The sequence below is a fragment of the Erinaceus europaeus genome, chromosome 1 (genome assembly GCF_950295315.1).
Source record: "Erinaceus europaeus chromosome 1, mEriEur2.1, whole genome shotgun sequence".
Lineage (NCBI taxonomy): Eukaryota > Metazoa > Chordata > Mammalia > Eulipotyphla > Erinaceidae > Erinaceus > Erinaceus europaeus.
Genome location: NC_080162.1, coordinates 35,825,830 through 35,843,910, shown reverse-complemented (window position 1 = coordinate 35,843,910; position 18,081 = coordinate 35,825,830). Strand labels below are relative to the sequence as shown.

At 42.8% G+C, this 18,081-nt stretch overlaps 1 protein-coding gene across 6 annotated transcripts in view; it reads left to right on the top strand.

The window, feature by feature from the left end:
- The window catches only part of PHACTR3 (phosphatase and actin regulator 3), a 304,918-nt gene that overhangs the window by 235,656 nt on the left and 51,181 nt on the right, over nucleotides 1–18,081 (top strand). For 5 of the 6 annotated variants that reach the window (XR_009547169.1, XR_009547208.1, XM_060180936.1 and 2 more), the window contains one exon: nucleotides 14,491–14,644. Coding sequence is in view for 3 of the 6 variants with exons in the window: in XM_060180936.1 (XP_060036919.1) it covers nucleotides 14,491–14,644 (154 nt within the window). In the remaining 3 variants the exon portion in view is untranslated. Of the gene's footprint in view, nucleotides 1–14,490; nucleotides 14,645–18,081 lie in introns of those variants that run through there. The other variant, XM_060181083.1, reaches the window with a different exon arrangement.

The window sequence follows — 18,081 nt, the reverse complement described above, 5'->3', positions numbered from 1 at the left end:
AGGAAGAGGTGTCTGAGAGAATTCCAGACATGTAGACACCATGTAAACTTCCCCATTATGGACAACTTTGTGAATGTAATTATAGAAGAAACCCATAGTATTCAGGTGCCTGGTGTATGTGTGGACACCATTTCTGTATTGCTTAATTAGAAACTACCCTTGGAGGAACAAATCACATTTCCTATCATCAGCTCTTCTTTCATGAGGGTGGGGGAGAGGACCATGCCTAAACGGACTGTTTAGGACAAAAAAGACTATTGGAGTTTAAAACAGTTATGTACATTTCTATCTGTATGTACTGTTTGAAGTTTTATGAACATGTCTTAGCTGTTTTATCATAAGCACATAATGACAGGAATTTTAAGAGGTCATTCCCACTTTGTTTTATCTTCCATATGTGAGTGACGTCGCATGTTACTAGGCTTTCTCTGATCTACTTCACTTAGAATAATCTCTCTAGTTCTATCTATGGATGTGTCTCGTGGCAAAACTCCATCTGAATGAAATACTACTCATTTGTAGCTGAATAGTATTTATAGCTGAGTAGTATTCACTCTGAATATACCCCACATCTTTATCCAGTCATCTGTCAATGGGAACACATGCTGTTTCTAAGTCTTTGCTACTGTTAATACTTCTGCATTGAGCTTAGTGGTGCATATATCTTTTTTTGAATTAAGGTTCAGTATCCTTTGGATGCCTACCCAGAATTAGAATAGCCGGATTGTATCATGTTTCTATTGTTAGCCTTTTATGAATCTCTATGCTGATTTCTATAGTAACAGCACCAATTTACATTCCCACTAGCTGTGCCACAAGAGTTTCCTTTTCCCTACACTCTCAAGAATACTTGCTTGTATTATAAATAGAGTAGCCATTTGGTTTGGAGGATAAGGTTATTCTGATGCACATGGTTCAAAGTTCATCCTCAGTGTAAAATAGTATAAAGTCAGATGGAGAAGGTGGAAGGTCTGGCTTCTGTAATTACTTCCCCACTGAACATGGGCATTGACAGATTGATGCATACTCCCAGCCTGCCCCTCTCTTTCCCTAGTGGGGCTGGGTTCTGGGGAATCACTTGTGAAATTCTAGGCATGTGGGGTGGGTGTGTCATTGGATAAGGTTAATGGAAGGAGTATCTATATAGGAGAGAGTATGCTAGGTTCTTCTGGGAGAATCTCTCCCCCACCCCCTCCTCCACCCCCTGCATATACACCTTTGTGAAAGCAAGAGCTAAAATGTTTTCTGTTCTAGTAATTGCATTTTTCAGTGAGGTGAAGGGTGTGCTGAAAGGTCCTTCATTGAAGATAAATTTTCTATGTTGAGGTGATACATTTCTGTCCTCATCACGGGTGCCTTCACAGAATGGTCTCTACTAAAGCTGGGATTCTGGGGCTTGGGGGGCTGGAAAGTTCCGGGAAACTGGTCATTTCTCTTACAGACACTAGATGGCACTGGGATTCAGGATACTCTGGAGAGACATCCTCCCTCTGGGCCATGTGGCCATAGGCCAGAGCTTCACAGGGTCTGAGTAGCTCTTGCCAAGCATTTAGCTAAAGACCTGTGAGTGAAACACAGTGGTAATCCACTCAGCATCACTCCCTTTTCTTTACACTCTCACTCCACACTTTGCTGAACTCTTAGTGTCCATTACTGGCAACTCAATGGAGCAGGTACACAGGTCTTTGAATAATGTGCTCTTACTCAATGTTGTTTTAATGTTATGGGAAAAAATAAAAGAAATCCCAGTCATGTGTTTAACAAAAGGACATTATTTGGGAGCCTGCTTTCTATATGCCATCTCTATTAATGTTGCAATTTCCAGGAAATTGCCCGTAGCATTCAGTGAGGACTAACTGGGCTATTATTACTCTCTCCCCCCCCAAAAAAAAAATGATGCACTTGAACTTTGTGTACTTGGAGTGTCTCCCACTATTCATCAATAGATTTTCTGGGCTCTTACAAGAGCCAGGCTCTGCACTGGTGGGGAAAAACAGCACCCTTCAGTGAGGGGAATTCAGGATTGAGGAAGAAACATTAGAAGGCATAAGAAAAGAACAGGCTTCCCTTTCTGCTTCCTTGACAGCAGGTCTCAAGTCAATGGCATCTCAAAAAGTGGGATGGTATAGGAATTGCTTCAAAGCCCTGGGTCCTTGGGTTTTAGTTAGAAGTTTGATTTCCAAAGGGATGTCTCTCTGTGTCCTCTGGGCTAACAAACTGAGCCATGTAACCTCAGCACTAATCTTGTGTTCTTCATAAGGCTAGTTGATGTGACTGGTATCTGGTTAGTGCTTGTTGTATGCTGCTAATTGGTATAGGAGATTACTACACATACACAAGCCAACATGTGTCTCATTCCATATATTAAAAGATCTAGTACAAAAGACAGTTCTTCTTACTGCAGCCATGGCCCTGCCCGACCTAATCTTGCCTGCCAGCTCCACATTCATGTGAACTGATTTTACTGTGAGCTTCTCAACACACACAGATACTCGTGTGTGTGTGTGTGTGTGTGTGTGTGTGTGTGTGTGTGTCTGCGTCTGTGTGTTTGTGTGATAGCTATCCCTTTATTGACTGTTTCTCTAGAGAACCTTAACCAGTACACCAATGACCCTAATGGCAGCAAGAGTGAGACTCAGCTAAATCCAAGACACTTAGGTGAGTTGTTAAGGAACCCACCATGGGACCTGGGCATGGCCAGAGAGAGAGTTATTTATCATGACAAATAACTCTGATTTTAAAAGCAGTCAAAGTGCAAACCCAGAGGCCAGGTGCCCATCTTTGGCTCCAGTGTGATTTTGGTCAGATTCTAGGCTCTCAGTGCCATTCTGGTGTGGTCCACTCTTAGTTGGATGCATAGCCTAGGGCTTCAGTACTCTGAAACCTGTTTTCTTAAGAAAGGTCATTAACCTGTTTCTGGATGATTTCAGAGCCTGAAGGCTTGACTACCCCTGCAACCCCTTGAGGAAAGCAGTGAGTCCTGTACTTGTTCAAGCCCTTACTGTAAGCAGAATAACTGAACTGGTTTGGATAGCAGTCTCATAGAGCCTGATAAAGTCTTCTTAGTTGGGAGTCAGGCTGTAGCTCAGCGGGTTAAGTGCAGGGTGGCACAAAATGCAAGGATTGTCTTAAGGATCCCAGTTCAAGCCCTGGCTCCCCACCTGCAGGGGAGTCGCTTCACAAGCTGTGAAGCAGGTCTGCAAGTGTGTATCTTTCTCTTCCCCTCTGTCTTCCCCCTCCTCTCTCCATTTTTCTCTGTCCTATCCAACAACGATGAAAACAATAATAACTACAACAATAAAACAACAAGGGCCACAAAACGGAATAAGTGAAAAAATAAATATTTAAAAAGTTAATAAAAAATAAGTCTTCTTAGTTGGGACAGTGTACATGATATGGTATTTAGACCTGCCTACCAAGGATTGGTGTAGGTGTGTGTGTGTGTGTGTGTGTGTGTGTTCTTTCTATACAGGGACAGGTGTACTGGGTCTATTCTGCTGCATATGGATCTCAGCAACTAGCCCATCAGAATACACATCCTCAAGTTCTCAGTCAGCAAGGGTCTGGATTCCTAATATTTCCCAGTCCCCCAACCTATCCTTAGAGTCTATCATCTGCCTATCACAGAGGCCCCACATAGGAGAAGGAACTCTAGCATCAGCAGCTCCTAGTCTCAAGCTGCACTCCTGGCCCTCTGAATTAAGGTCTCTGCAATGATAGGACCACAAATGTTCTGTCACACAGTCCTACTTTGAAAGCCATCTTTATTTTGTCTGCACTGGCTGAGCGGGCTGCATTGTCTGGGAAAGGGCCAGGTTTCAGAGTTTTTGCTTTGTTCCAGAGTCCTAGTTTCTTTGGACTGGGTATTGGGGCCCTTTTACATATCATTCCCAAGACAGCACCCTGTATAGCACAGGCCCTTAACAAGCCATGGAGGAGATGCAGAAGTGACCTGGGTGGATTTCGTGACCCCCTTTCACAGTTGACAAAGCCCGACCCAGGGATTTACATAGCTGCTTAGACTCCATGGTTCATCCATACAGGCAGGTCTGGACTGCAAATTGGACTCCAGTAAATGGGAACAGGCTGCCATACCAACTTCTCCCCCAGATTCCACTACAAAGCTAGAAGCTTACTTTCCTCTTTGTAACAGACAGCAACTCCTTTCCATAGAACTCTGGTCAAGAAGGAATATAGACACCAACAGGATTATTTACTAAAATTCACATGTGAAATAGAGGCCCAAGGACATAGCCTTCCCTGGAGAATGCTGTTGGAACATGCCTTCCTTGGCATTCTCCTTCCAGGTGATTGGAAGTTTCTTAGGACATACTGAGCTTGATGACTTTTGGGAGAAGAACCTGAGTTAGAAATATTGAGGTAGGTTGGGATGATTTTGAAAGCCAAATAGATCCATGATATAGTTTCCTGGAAGCAACGGGTTATGATCACGGTGAGCTGACTGCAGAGATTTGCAAACCTTTTGGTGAGAGGAATGTGGCTTCCTTCCACTACACCCCACAGCAGAGGCTGACAGCCTGGGGAGCTTCTCCCCCTCCCTGGCTTCCTCTATTCACTGACTGCCAAAACTTGGGCTCCTCTGGCCCCTAATGTGGTTAGGAAAGGTCTCTCACCTCCACCAGCTCTGCTGTCCAGGCTCATTCCCATGTGCTGTATTCACAGCTTTTCCCTATATGTGGACAGGCTCCAAGAGCTGTCAGAGGCTAGAGCCCTAGGCTTATCTTTGCCCACTGTTGGGGACCCGTAGAGACTTCATTGTCTCCTAACATCAGAGTCTAAGTCACCATTGTCTCCTGGACTAGAAAACTTGCTTGTATACATTGGGACCAGCTTTCAGTTAATGTCCTAACCATCTCCAGACGCTCCGGTCACAACAATACCCTCCTCTCCCATCCTCCTCTTCCCACTCTGCCACCTGTCACACGCACATGTACTCATTTAGAAAATATTAGTCAAACACTGTATGTCAGGCATGTAGCAAGTGGAGGGACTAGGTGGGAGAGAATCCTTGCCCTCCAAGCTGAGAGGTGGGGTCAGTGTTTATGTCACATTACTTTCTGGCCTTGATGGAGCAATGGCTAGTATCCTCCCACCACAACTACTGTGAAACTGAGCACAACATAGTCCACCAATAAAGACACTGACCTGAAATGAAGTGCAGGGCTCAGTCCTGAAAGAGTGAGGGACACCAGAACTGAACATCACACTTCACTGTCCACCTGGGGCATCCTTCTTTGCTGGATGTAGGGCTGATGTCTTCAAGCAGAGTGGTGGTCTCCCTTTGGTGGGGAAGTGGATGTTGCAATTCTCTCTGCTAATGTAGAAGAGGGCATTGGAAATAAAGGGAACTGTATAATGGTGGTGCCCAGAAATGTATGTGGAGATTCATTTGACTGAGGGCTGAGATGCATCTGTGCCAGTACAATTCCAGGAGATACAACAGGTGTGAGGGTCTATCCAGCCCAGACAGTAAGGGCATTACCATGAATGTAGTGACATTCATGATGAGACTCCAGAAGCACCACACCTTGAGAGAAAACCATCTGCTGGCAAAAAGGATTGTGTCTCAAACCAAAATAGACTTGTAGTTAATGTCAGTTTGTTCAGGGTCTTACAAAGACAAGGCAATCATCATGAGTGAACAGATGGAGAATCTAAGAGTAACAGACTATATAAGGAAACCAAATGCAAATAGAATTAGCAAGTATAACACTTAAAAAGAAAATTTGCAGTGGATTAGAAATGCCCCCATAACATCATTCTGTGCCAAGTAGGGCTCCAAGTCTCTTCTCAGACAGGGATATGGGCCAGGCTGAGGCAGGAGGGGGAATCTTTGCCATCCTTCTCTCGGTGGCACCTGCCCCTCTTGCTTCTCCTTCATTCAGATGCCAAAGCTCATGCACAGTAACTCATGCAGTCTGAGTCTGCCAGGCCTCCAGGTTTGCTGGTGTAATGGGGAATGGCAGTATTAGTGACAGAAAGATCCTCATCTCATAGCCATGCCGGTGTGCATCTTTGTAATTACATCCTAGGATAAATTCCAGTGTGCTGGCTAATTGAGAAAAAGATTTCTCAAGGCGAGCTTATTTTTAACTCCAGTCTTCACAGCCATGTGTTCCTATTTATACACATTTGCATTTCTCTCTTTCTTTTTATCTTTCTTTCTTTCTTCCCTCTTTCTTTTTTTTTTCTTTCTTTTTTTCCTTAAGCAACTACCTGAGACTGTACAGTAGTCTTGGAAGCAGGAGTGAGCCAATGGTAGGGGCTGGAATAGTGAAAGGGGAAGCTTTCAAAGCCTAAAATGAGCAATAGCTTCTTCCAGAATTTCTCCCCCTTTTTTTCCCCAGGAATCAAACTGACAGGAATCTTTTGTATGGGGGAGGGAAATGCAGGAATGAGGATAGATCCAATGCCTTTGGTAAAAAGAACCAGGAGTGACCAGGCTGTGTTTACTTTTGCTGGGGTAGGTCAGTAGGGGATGAAATTCCTTGACATCTATACTGAAGGGCTGGGGACATGCCCTGGAGGGAAGGAACTAGATCACTTCATCCTAACTGATTTGGAATCATCATGTTGCAGGATGCAGTGAGTAGTATGACATAGTACAACCCCAGTTTTGTAATGCATAGTGCTTAAGTGGAAGTCTTTGAGTTGTTAGTCATATAAAAGTATGTCTGAAAGTAGATATTTAAGAGTGGTTTCTCCTTGAAATAAGACTGTCTGGGAAAGGGCATCTTTTTCTCTCAGTAGGGACCGCTATTGGGATGAAGTTGTTTGTAATCCATATGCATTGTGTTGTTAGCTGGGGTGGGGTGGGGGTGGGGATGCAGTTAAGGCCCTGCTTAAAGTGTTCAGTACATTCTTGGAAAAATCAGCTTTAAGTGAAATGACACATAAGAAGTATTGTTTTGCTCAATGTTTTTCTTTTTCTCTTTCCTTCATCAATGTATAATGGAAAGACATCTGAAATGATGTTATTTGAGAACTGACTGTGTTTCTCTGAGCAAAAAGGCTGTTATCTAGCTTTAGGCTATGACTCATGTGGTTCACATCTCCTTAAGTTTCATTTCCCCCTCCTTAATTCACTGGTAGACCCCTAGGAGTGCAGGGTGGAGCCCAGTAAATTACTTTCAGTGGTGCCAGTCAGGACCAGTGGTCCAAAGGGTAAAGGGTAGTCAGTCTACTGAAATCATCACCTGGCTTTATTTTTATCTTAGGTTGTTAATTGGTGGATTACACCATTGCTTTTCAAAAGGTAGACTACTCTTGCAATAAACTCTAGTTGGTCGAGGTATATTAATTAGCATTTTTGTGAAAGTTGATTTTGGTTTGCTAAATTTTTTAATATTTATTTATTAGAGACAGATAAGTTTAGAGTGGAGGGATAGAGAAGGAGAGAGATAGAGACACCTGCAGCTCTGCCTCCAGTCATGAAGCTTTCCCCCTGCAGGTGGGGATCAGGGGCTTGATCCTGGGTTCTTGTGCACTGTAATGTGTGCACTTAACCAGGTGCACCACTGCCTGGCCCCTGTTAATTTTATTTTTTAGTTTTTTACTAGTGATTTAATAATGATTAATAAGATTTTAAGATAACAGGGTATAATTCCATATAGTTCCCACCAACAGAGTTCTGTGTCCCATCCCCTCCACTGGAAACTGGTGTATTCTTTCCAGTTTTTTTGTTTGTTTGTTTTTTGCCTCCAGGGTTATTGCTGGGGCTCAGTGCCTGCACTATGAATCCACTGCTCCTATAGGCCATTTTTCCCCTTTGATGCCCTTGTTATCGGTATTGTTGTTACTATTATTGTTGCCGTTGTTGTTGGATAAGACAGAGAAATGAAGAGAGCAGGAGAAGACAGAGAGGGGGAGAGAAAAATAGACACCTGCAGACCTGCTTCACCATCTGTGAAGCGACTCCCCTGCAGGTGGGGAGCTGGAGGCTCGAACCCGGATCCGAACCTGGATCCTTCCGCCGGTCCTTGCGTGCGCTTAACCCCCCTCTTTCCTTTTTTTTTTTTATCTGAGTGTTCGTGAAAGGAATATTATGGTCTTCTTTAAATATCTTTTCTGATTTCAACATCACAATATGTTCTAGTTTCACTGACTTGAGTTTTTATGTACTCTCCTCTCAATTTTCTGAAATTATTTGTATAGAATTGTTATCTCTAATTCCTTAGCATGTTCAGTGGAATTTATCAATGTACTCATTTGGTTGTAAGGGATTTTTTAATACAGGGATGAGATGTTATATAGCAATTCTGTTTTGTTACTAGTTATAGACCTACCCTTATTATATATTTCCTCTTGGGCAAATTTTGGTAGTTTGTGTAAACTTGGGCACAGGTGTCACTCCTCTGATTTGTCACTTTAATATTATTGGTACATCTCCCTCTCTTCCTTTATCTCACTTAATGTCCATAGACATCTGTGTTATGTTTATGTGACATGTCTCTCTATTAGTTTATTCTTTCTAAACTTTCTTTTTAGTAAACTCTTTTTGTTCCCCTTGGTGTCTTCTTGGCCTCCAGTCTTTATCTCTTTTTTTTTCAGTCTTTATCTCTTTTATGCAGAGAATTTTCCAAGTTCTCCGTAGTTCTTCTCTGCAGTCCACCGCCTAGAATCACTCCAGACATCACAATTCTCACTTTATTTTAAAAGGAAAATATCTCGCTGGGAATCATAGCACTCACTCTTTGATTCCTCTCTTTCAAGAATCACTGTCCTTTCCACTGACCTGTAAACAAATGCTCTGTATAGTTTTCTTTTTGAGTGGGAATGGGAATGCAACCCATGTCCCTCCATGCTGGTCAGAGGCAGCGACTGATGTTTTCCTTTTTCCTTTTGAGGCTGAGACAAGGTTTCACAGTGTATCGATTTTATGAAATAAATCTAAACCTCAGGCATCATTTGTTCCAGATGGGAATCCACCTTTTATATTTCAGCTCAGATGCTGCTTCAGAAACCCTTTCTAGACATGTCTGTATTGGGTGGTTTACTTATTCTGTCTAGAACTATGTAACTCAGCAGAACCTTGCTTACTTTGTAATGTGTGGGATGGTGGGGAAGAGGAATATGACAGTATCTTCCCAGTGGGTAAGCTTACCAGATTGAGGCAATATGTTTTCCAGTTCAGGTACTGAGTGTAGTGAAGATAAGTAATTATTGAGTATGTTGACCATGTGCTAATGGAAGCATATATTCTGTTCCATGTTGTTCTTAGGTGGACTTTTCACATGCTCCTCCCTTCCCTGGATAGCTCAGTAAGGTCAAGGTGCTCATGTTCTGTTCTTTGGACTAAGGTATGCTCTATAGATAGTACCACAAGCAACTGAACATTTGATGAGTGTCGGGGTTTAGTGTGAGCATGCTAGGGTTAAGGTATGGGTCAGCTCTGTCATTTAACTTAGCTATAAGACAACAAGAAAATGGCCAAGTAGGGACCACGTAGAGACATGATACAGGAATCTGTACATACAGACCTGGAATTGCAAAAAGCTGTGGCTACAGAGAAAGTTTCTAGCCATTTGTGAGTGGCCATAGTATTACGAGACAGAGGAGATAAGGCAGTACTTACGTTTGGCTTTGATGAGTAATTTTGGGATGCATCACATTTCTTTCTTTTTTTTTTTTTTATTTAAGAAAGGAGACATTAACAGAACCATAGGATAAGAGGGGTACAGCTCCACACAATTCCCACAACCCGGTCTCCATATCCCATCCCCTCCCCTGATAGCTTCCCCATTATCTTTCTGGGTGTATGGACCCAGGGTCGTTGTGGGTTGCAGAAGGTAGAAGTTCTGACTTCTGTAATTGTTTCCCTGCATCACATTTCTAAGGGAAGGTATGATGAGGAACCACATAGTTGGCTGTGAGGAAGAACCCTGGGATGAAGATCTCAGGCTTGCATGAAACTATGAAAAGAAAGTGAAGTGACTTTCATTAGAAGAGAGTGTGGCCTACAATTCCCCATGGCATCCTTTTCTCAAGGCATATAACCTCTTCACCTGAGAGGTGTAGGCATATATGGGATGGGCCCAGGGGCACCTTCAGGTGTCTGTGTAGGTCATAGATGACTGCCTTCTGCATGGCAGTGGAGCCAGAGATCAGCCACCATAGGTCATTACGGTGCCTGGGGAGCAGGTGGAGTTCTCATCTTATCTTCTTAAACCCAGTTTGTCTACTGTGTAAAGAAACAGCACCCTAACGTTTCTCAGAGTTGAACTGGATTTGGTAGCAATAGTCCCACCTTCAAGTAACTTAATTTTGAGTCTGTTTATTGAATTTACCTTGGCATTGCCAATAAATACCTTTATAGGGTAGTGAGCAGCACCAAAGTCTTACACTTAGACAGAAAATATTATATCTACAAAGACATTTAATCCTGTGTCACCTTGAGTCAGATCAACAGACAGCTTCCAAGTACGGACTTCAGAAACCAGGAGATAGGAAAAAAAAAAAAAAGGAAAAGAAACCAGGAGACAAGACAAATAGCATGGTGATTTGTGACTGAATTTCATTTATTGCTGCTTTCAGAGTGTGGAGATCAGCCAGCCTCAGACTTCTAGAAAACTGGACAGTCACACATAATCACCTGGATTCAATCATTTTCCTTGAATAAAGATTCCCTGTGTTGTTATAACCCTCTCAGTAAGAGTTCTGAGAAGGTCAAGCATGACCATGTTTATCTTTTTTATTTTTATTTTTTTCACTTTTTGTGGAGCCAGGACCTTACACACATGTGTGGTTGCATTGCTGCTAGAGTGCTTTTTCTTTCAGAAAGAAAGTGAGGGAGACAAAGCGAGATGGAGAAGCACACCATAGCACCAGAGTTTTGCCCAGTGACATGGCACTCCCATATGGGGGTCGGGCTAGAACCTGGATATACTCATGACAAGGCTCGTGAGCTCTGTGATGTGGGTTTTCTCTCTTGTCCACTTTATTTTGTTGCTTTCATGGAGGGGAATTTCTTTTCCCCACTGCTTTAGCTGTCACTGACAGTGTTTACTTTTATTATAGTCTGGATTTCTCTTCAGATTTATGAATCTTTCACATTTTAAATTATGATTTTTACTAAAAGAAGATTTGCTATAAAATATAACTAATAAAAAAATAGGTAAAATGATCAATTCCTGGCATTTCTCTACTGATTTGTAGAATGTGTGCTTACAAAATTGACGGTCACATATGCATATGTTTTCTACAAGCTTCGTAGTGATAAATCACAAATAGCATTTGGCTTTTGGTAGTACATATACCAGATTTCAAGGCATGCAATGTTCACCAGGCACAGGTGTGCCACAGATTTACAAGAGTCTTCTTGTTGGAGATTAAGATTTTACTTGATTTCTTACTATCAGTTATAAAGCTGAGTAGATATCCTTTTTGTGGACAGTATTTTAATGTGCTTGTCCCAATTGCTTTGGGAGACAGTCTTCTCAAAGTGGGATTCTGGATTGGGGGATGGGAGAACAAGTGTTCCTGGGGGCATCTGGGAGGAAGGGTTGCTTGCTTCCTACACTCAGACAGAACACAAGGGCTTCCTAGCATCCATTTCTCAATTGTACACCCTGTTGAATGTCAGCTACCTTGGACATACCCATGTGTAGATTCAGTCTATCATTAGTGTAAATATCACTTAAGTTCATGTAAAATCTGTATTTTAATGCATTCACCTGGAAGTTTCCTTTATTGACATTTTAGTAGCAAAACCTGGTAACATCTGATGCCATGTTTTATAGTGAACCTACTGTGTGTTCATATGCGCCCACAGAGGTTTATGCAACCAACTTTTTTTTTTTTTTGGTTTGTCTGTTTTCCAGTTTTCTAAATTTCGATGTTCTGATGTTCCGATGTCCTGGGCTCGATCCCTGGTAACACCATAAGCCAGAGAGCTGAATAGTGCTCTGGTAAAAAAAAAAAAAAAAAAAAAAAAGACAACCTTGCTCTTAGTATAGAGTTTTCATGTGGAATGAATTCTCATTTTTATCCAGGAATTTCTGATGAAAGGATCTTTCTGTCAAGAACTAATACTAAAAGTATATAATGACAAACATTTGAAGTCAGTTTAAAAACTGTCAAAAACTAAAAAGATTAAACCATATTTATCATAGTTATATGGTTCAGAATATTATAGTTTTCTGAAAAAAAAAAAAAAAGACCACCATTTCTGGCCATACATTTAGACCCTGGATATTTACATAGGATTTGTCCCAAGACCTTTGGCACTTCTCCAATGTATGAATACTACTTGAGTTTTCATATAAATACATATATATATTTTTTTTTTTTTTTTACTTTAGAGCTTTACAGTATAGTTTTTTTTTTCTCCACCACTCTCATCACCAAAGGTCTTTTTGAAAACTTGAGTTTTCAATCCCCAGAAGAACATGCAGTAAATACCAACTAAAAGATGTATGTGACTCCTTTAGGCTTTTTGTGATTTTGTAACAGAAGACCTCAGCCATCTATAAAGCCATTAAAACAAATTCAGGCTGGAGTCCTTGCTGAAAGGATTTTTGGAGGTGTCATTCCATTTGTAAAACAGCAAGCTAGTTCATATTAGAAACACATGCCTCAACTGAATCCAGTGCTTTGTACTGTACTTTACCTCAGGGTTCTGCTAAGATGTCCTGTTACACCTGTATGTTTGATAGTGTCCCTATTGTGTAGTCATTTGTTCCTACAGAGGTTGAATGAATAAGTTGATGAGACTTAACTTGCTCATGTAGTGATTTATTCATGTTCCCATCTCCCTCACTTAAAATGATCTTTAATTTTTTTTTTTTTTTTTTTGTGGCACCAGGTTCTCACTTATGCATGATCGCACTGCTCCCAGGGCAATTTTTCTTTTTATTGCAGACACAGAGGGAGAGAGATGAGAGGGAAAGAAGGCCACATCACTCCATTGGCTGTAGCGCTTCCCCCAGTACTGAGGTCCTCCCTGGTGGTGCTAGGGCTCAAACCTGGGGCCTCATACCTGGTAAGGTATACATTCTGAGTGAGAGATCTCCTGAGTTAAATTTCTCTGGGGACTTATTTTACCTCAGTAATGTTTGCCTCCATCTGTAGTAGTGGGAGTGCTGAGTGTAGGTGATAATTGGCACCCACCCCCTCACCCCGCACCCCAGGAATTAATCCAGGCCCTGGTATAAAGCATACCCTTCAAACCTGCAACCTGGGGCAGATTTTGCAGTTATTAGCCAATAGCTAACATGTGAAGTTGCCAGAGGTAGGTATGCGCTCTGATACCCAGGGAGCTAGATGAAGCAGATATGCCCTTTCTTGGAGTACTGATGAATGATTCCCTTGGTTGCCCTGAAGGCAGTCAAGACCATTTCTTCTCAGAAATAATCATAAATTTTGTGTTCTTGAGAGATGTATGTGTCAGGAAATCCTCCCCCCCCCCCCCATCTCAGTTCCCCTCCCTTACTGGCTTTTGTAGAATACCAGTTCCTTCTCATCCTGCTGGGCTCTGGATCATCCTACCTATTTCCCCTAAATAGTATTATTGATAACCCTCTGTGTTAGCTGTGGGCCCTTCTAGGGCCCTGGACAAGAACTATCCTTGATTTAAAGTCCATGAATGAGGCAGATAATTAAAGAACAAGCTATATGGTCTGGTATCCCAGGAGAGTGCATACCTTAGCATGCATGGTGACTCAAATTCAAGCCCCAGGTCACCACCTGGGAGCACTATGCAAAAGGGAAACTTCACAAGTTCTAGAACAGTGTTATGGTGTCTCTTCTCTCACTGTCCCTCTCTGTCTCTAACCCTACATCTAAGAAAAAGAAAGGGAGAAAGAGAAATAGAGAGAGAGAGAAAGAATGAACAAGGTCCACTGCTCTGGGGTGATAGAGTGGTGCAGGTAGGAAGTCCCCAGTAAAAACTCTGGTGGCAAAGAAAAAACAGGGCAAGAAAGAGCTTAGAGAGGAAACAGTTGCTGGTGTGCATGAGAAATTGGTGTTTCATTTAGAGCTCTTTGAAGGGGGAGTTCAAACCAGCATTGGAGGAAGAAGAGAGCCCTAGACAGAGCAGATAGAAGAGGGCAGGGGGCAGAGGAGACCCTGAGGAGGGCCCTTTAGCAACTAAAAGGCCCACCTAACTCCTGGAATGTGGGAGTATTGCTGTAAATGTTAACCATGTAAGTCATGGTCTAAACTTAAGCAGTTTGGTAAGAAAGTAAGTGTTCATTAATAATCACCCTGGGACTGCAAGTGAAGCTTTCTCTGGTGGCCTGGGGATTTGTGATGGGCCCCCACCCAAAGAGCTTATTGCCCATGTATTGGGGACCTTAGTGACATCTCTCTACCTGTGCTGCCCATGGTTCCTGCTGGAGGCACTGCCAGCTAATAAGTCCTGCCCTCACTCTGGTCCTGCCTCTGTCCCCTAGTAGGTGGTGACTTCTTTGAATGGGTTCCTCATTAACTTCTTTCTTGTCACCCCTTCTCTCTTTTCCATGGCTCTCTCAGGGACTTTGCCAAGGAAATGCAAGAAGGAGCTCTTGGCGGTGAAACTGAGGAATCGGCCCAGCAAGCAAGAGCTGGAAGACAGGAATATTTTCCCCAGGAGAACAGATGAAGAGAGGCAGGAAATCCGGCAACAGATTGAAATGAAACTCTCCAAGTAAGTGGTGGCATGTAGACTCCAGCAGAAGTTTTGTCCTTGTAGCAGTCTGAAACCTCACCTCCTCCAGGGTTCCTCCAGGGTTCCTCCTCCAGGGTTCCTCAGTTACTACAGGTTGTGCCAGCCTGGCAACTGCCAATACATGGCATCAGCCAGCTGTGTGTGTCTGTGTGTGTTGGAAGGATAGTGTGCATGCAGATCAATCCCATCTATGTACAGATGTGACCTAGAACAGTGAGTTGGCACCTATTACTTTATGACAACCCCCTCTCCCACCAGATCTCCTAGAGGATCACTGAGATCCTCTGGCTAAGGTCCAGCATGTATTGAGACAGGACAACATGGTTTGTTGGGATGGATCATGCTCCCTGACACAGGACACTTTGGCAGTGAGTGGGGATTGGATTGTGGGAGTATAGTGGCTTCCAAGCAATGGCAACTCTCTAGGTTGCCTTATAAGAACATAAGTGGCTAAGCCTTGGGCCCAGCACCTGCACATCCCAGTAGTTACTGGCATCTCCTGCCACCAAACTTACCACAGTCTGCTGAGCATGTAACCTGGGCTCATCAAGAGAATCATGCCAGAGAAAGAGAAGGAACTAAGAAAAAAAAAATTTTTTTAAGAGAGGGAATCAGAGCTTCCAGTCAGGTGGGCTTGTTTCTTCCCATCTCAGCATTCAGAGAAATTTAATTTTTCTTCTTTTTACTCAGAGAGATAGCAAACACTGGCTGATCTGCTGCTTTATGCAAGGCTTTGCATATGAAAACTCTGTACTCTGCCAATGAATCAGCTTTCCGACCTAGAAGAGAATGATGGAAACTTCTAGATTGTCAAAGCTCTGTGTGACTGATAAATTTATTTTCTTTTCCATCAAAATTGCTTTGACCTACTCCATGAGAGCTACTAAGTCAGGAGTCTGATACTCAGGCTCTATGTGGGTTATGTAGCTTTTGTTTTTAAATAGAGAATTTGTTCCTCTCCTTTTTTAAATGAGTTCTTGAATTCAAATAAGAAGCCATGGGAAAAGATATCATTACTAAAACCTGCTGTCCCCCTGCTGCAGACTTGATGAGATGGTCTCACTTGCTCCTCTGTCTGCCACCTCCATTCCTCTGCAAACATCTGCCCCTTTCTCTTCACTAGTACACAGACCAGGTTTGTCTACTTATTCATTCAGCTATTTGGGGCATAACTGCAATGCCCCAGACAGTTTGTAAGGCAGTGGAGTACCATGTGAATCATATAGATGCTCCCTGCACTAGGACTGAGATGGGGCTGCAGGGATGGTTACATACAACACTGACAGAAGTTGATCTCTTTCACTATCCTGGATCTGCTTTTCATGGTGTGATTTCTTTTGCTGGCCATCTCATTTTTCATCTTGGCCAGAAATCTGCAAACTTATATCAGGAGTAGCAGAAAGAGAAAGTCTTCCAACTGAGAAAAGCCCTAGAATCAAACCTTTTTGGTTTACCTTGAGTCAGGTGCCTATTCCTGAACCAGCCATCTTGACTTAGGGACATAGAAGGGACTAATTGATCATGTCTGCATCACATATTCATTCCTGAACCCATCACCAGGGCCAAATGAATAAGTATGTGCCATCTTCAAATTAATGACCTTGGTTGAGGCAACCAGTCAAGTGTCCATCCCTGAAGTAGCTTTCAGTTCTTTGGAAAGAACTGTGCTAGGTGGTCAGGCCTGCTTGTCCCACAGTCAGGGTCAGGGTCACTGCATCTACAGAGAAAAGTTGAACCATGACAAGGAAACACATACAGGGATACAGATACAGGGAGATACAGGGAGAGTCAGGGTTAATAGACACAGGTGAGAGCACAAGCAGGAGAAAGCATCTTCCTCAGCTGCATTACACACACACGCACGCACGCACACATGCACACACACACACACACACACACACACACACACACACACACACACACACACACACACACACACACCTATTGGTGGTAAAAGTTCCTTGAATGCTCCAGAACAGAGAAACAGAACCTCTGGGGGTAGGGAAGTATCTGTTCAAGGGATGTTTGTGAAGACAGGCAACAGAGTCACTGTCAGAATCTGAGACCACAAATATCAGAGGCTGACTAGAAATTGATTTAGGAATCAAGAAAAGAGGTCTTTGGTACTTGGCTATAGGAAGATGGTCTTCAGGAGAAAACTCAGTGTTAAGATATCCAGAGATTGCCATTTTATAACATCTCATAACCTCAGCACTGGAACTCATTTCCTTTGTGAGCTGTCAGGTAGAGATTATTGCCATATCTTATTGATGGGAAAACTGAAGATAAATGTGACACTCAAACTCATCTCCAAATACATTCATTTTGAAGTTGAAAAAAAAAAAAAGCGAAAGTCACCTCGGTCCCAGATCTTCACAGTTACTTTCAGTGTTTTTCACTTGTTCCAGATACACGTGCAAGTGCATGTAGGATTGCACTAAGGCAAGCTGCTCCTCTTTTTAAGAGAAGGATCATGGAGGTGGTTCAGTCGTATAGCACGTTCTTGCTTGCATGAGGACCTGGGTTCTATCCCCAGCACTGAATCAACAGAGAGTTGAGCTCTGGGGACAGTATATATATCATTTCAAAAGAGAGAATTCAAAACTCCTTGAAAGTCTCTAGCTAGAACTTAATGACTTTGCCTCATTCTGTCATATGTAAGCTTTTATTTGCTTACTTTGTTGTTGCCAGGGATTCACCACTCCAGACTGACCTTTTCAGATGGAGACAGATGGAGGACAGGGACAGAGACCAAAGAGTTCTCCAGTGAGGGTGGCCCATGCTTGAACCTGGATCATGCACTTAACAAAGTGTGACCTCTTTGCTGGTTGCTTTTACATTCGTTGAGATATTTTAGGTGTGATGACTTACAGAACCCTCCCCACATTTTAATAACCAACCTAGAGAACAGAACGTCTCCATTGATATGCACAATGTACCTCCCAGACCCAGCCGTCCACTTCTCCCCAGAGGTTACCACCATCTGCCCTACCATAGAATTTAGTTCTCTGCATGTGTAAACATGAAAGACACAGACACATAATGCCTGCCTTCTCCTTTAGTATGCTGTGTTTTGCATCACTCAGCCATATTTTGGAGACTAGCCTGCAATGTTCCAAATGGTTGTGATAACTCATCTTCTGTGATGTCATTCCATAACTCGAGTGCAGTACTCAACTGTCAGTGGTTGATGATTCGGTTTTATATTCTAAATGGTTGCTTTTGCACCAACACTAAAATATACAGTTCCTTCTCCACTACCCCCCAGTTTTCCCCTGGAGAATTTCCCAGAGGTCTCTCCCTGGAGGGGGTGGGCATCCTGGGGCCCTAGTATTCTCAGCACCAGCCAGGTGAGGCTTCAGTTCAGTGTTGATTCCCACCTACACCTATCCGGGCCCACTGTCTGGTCACTGTCA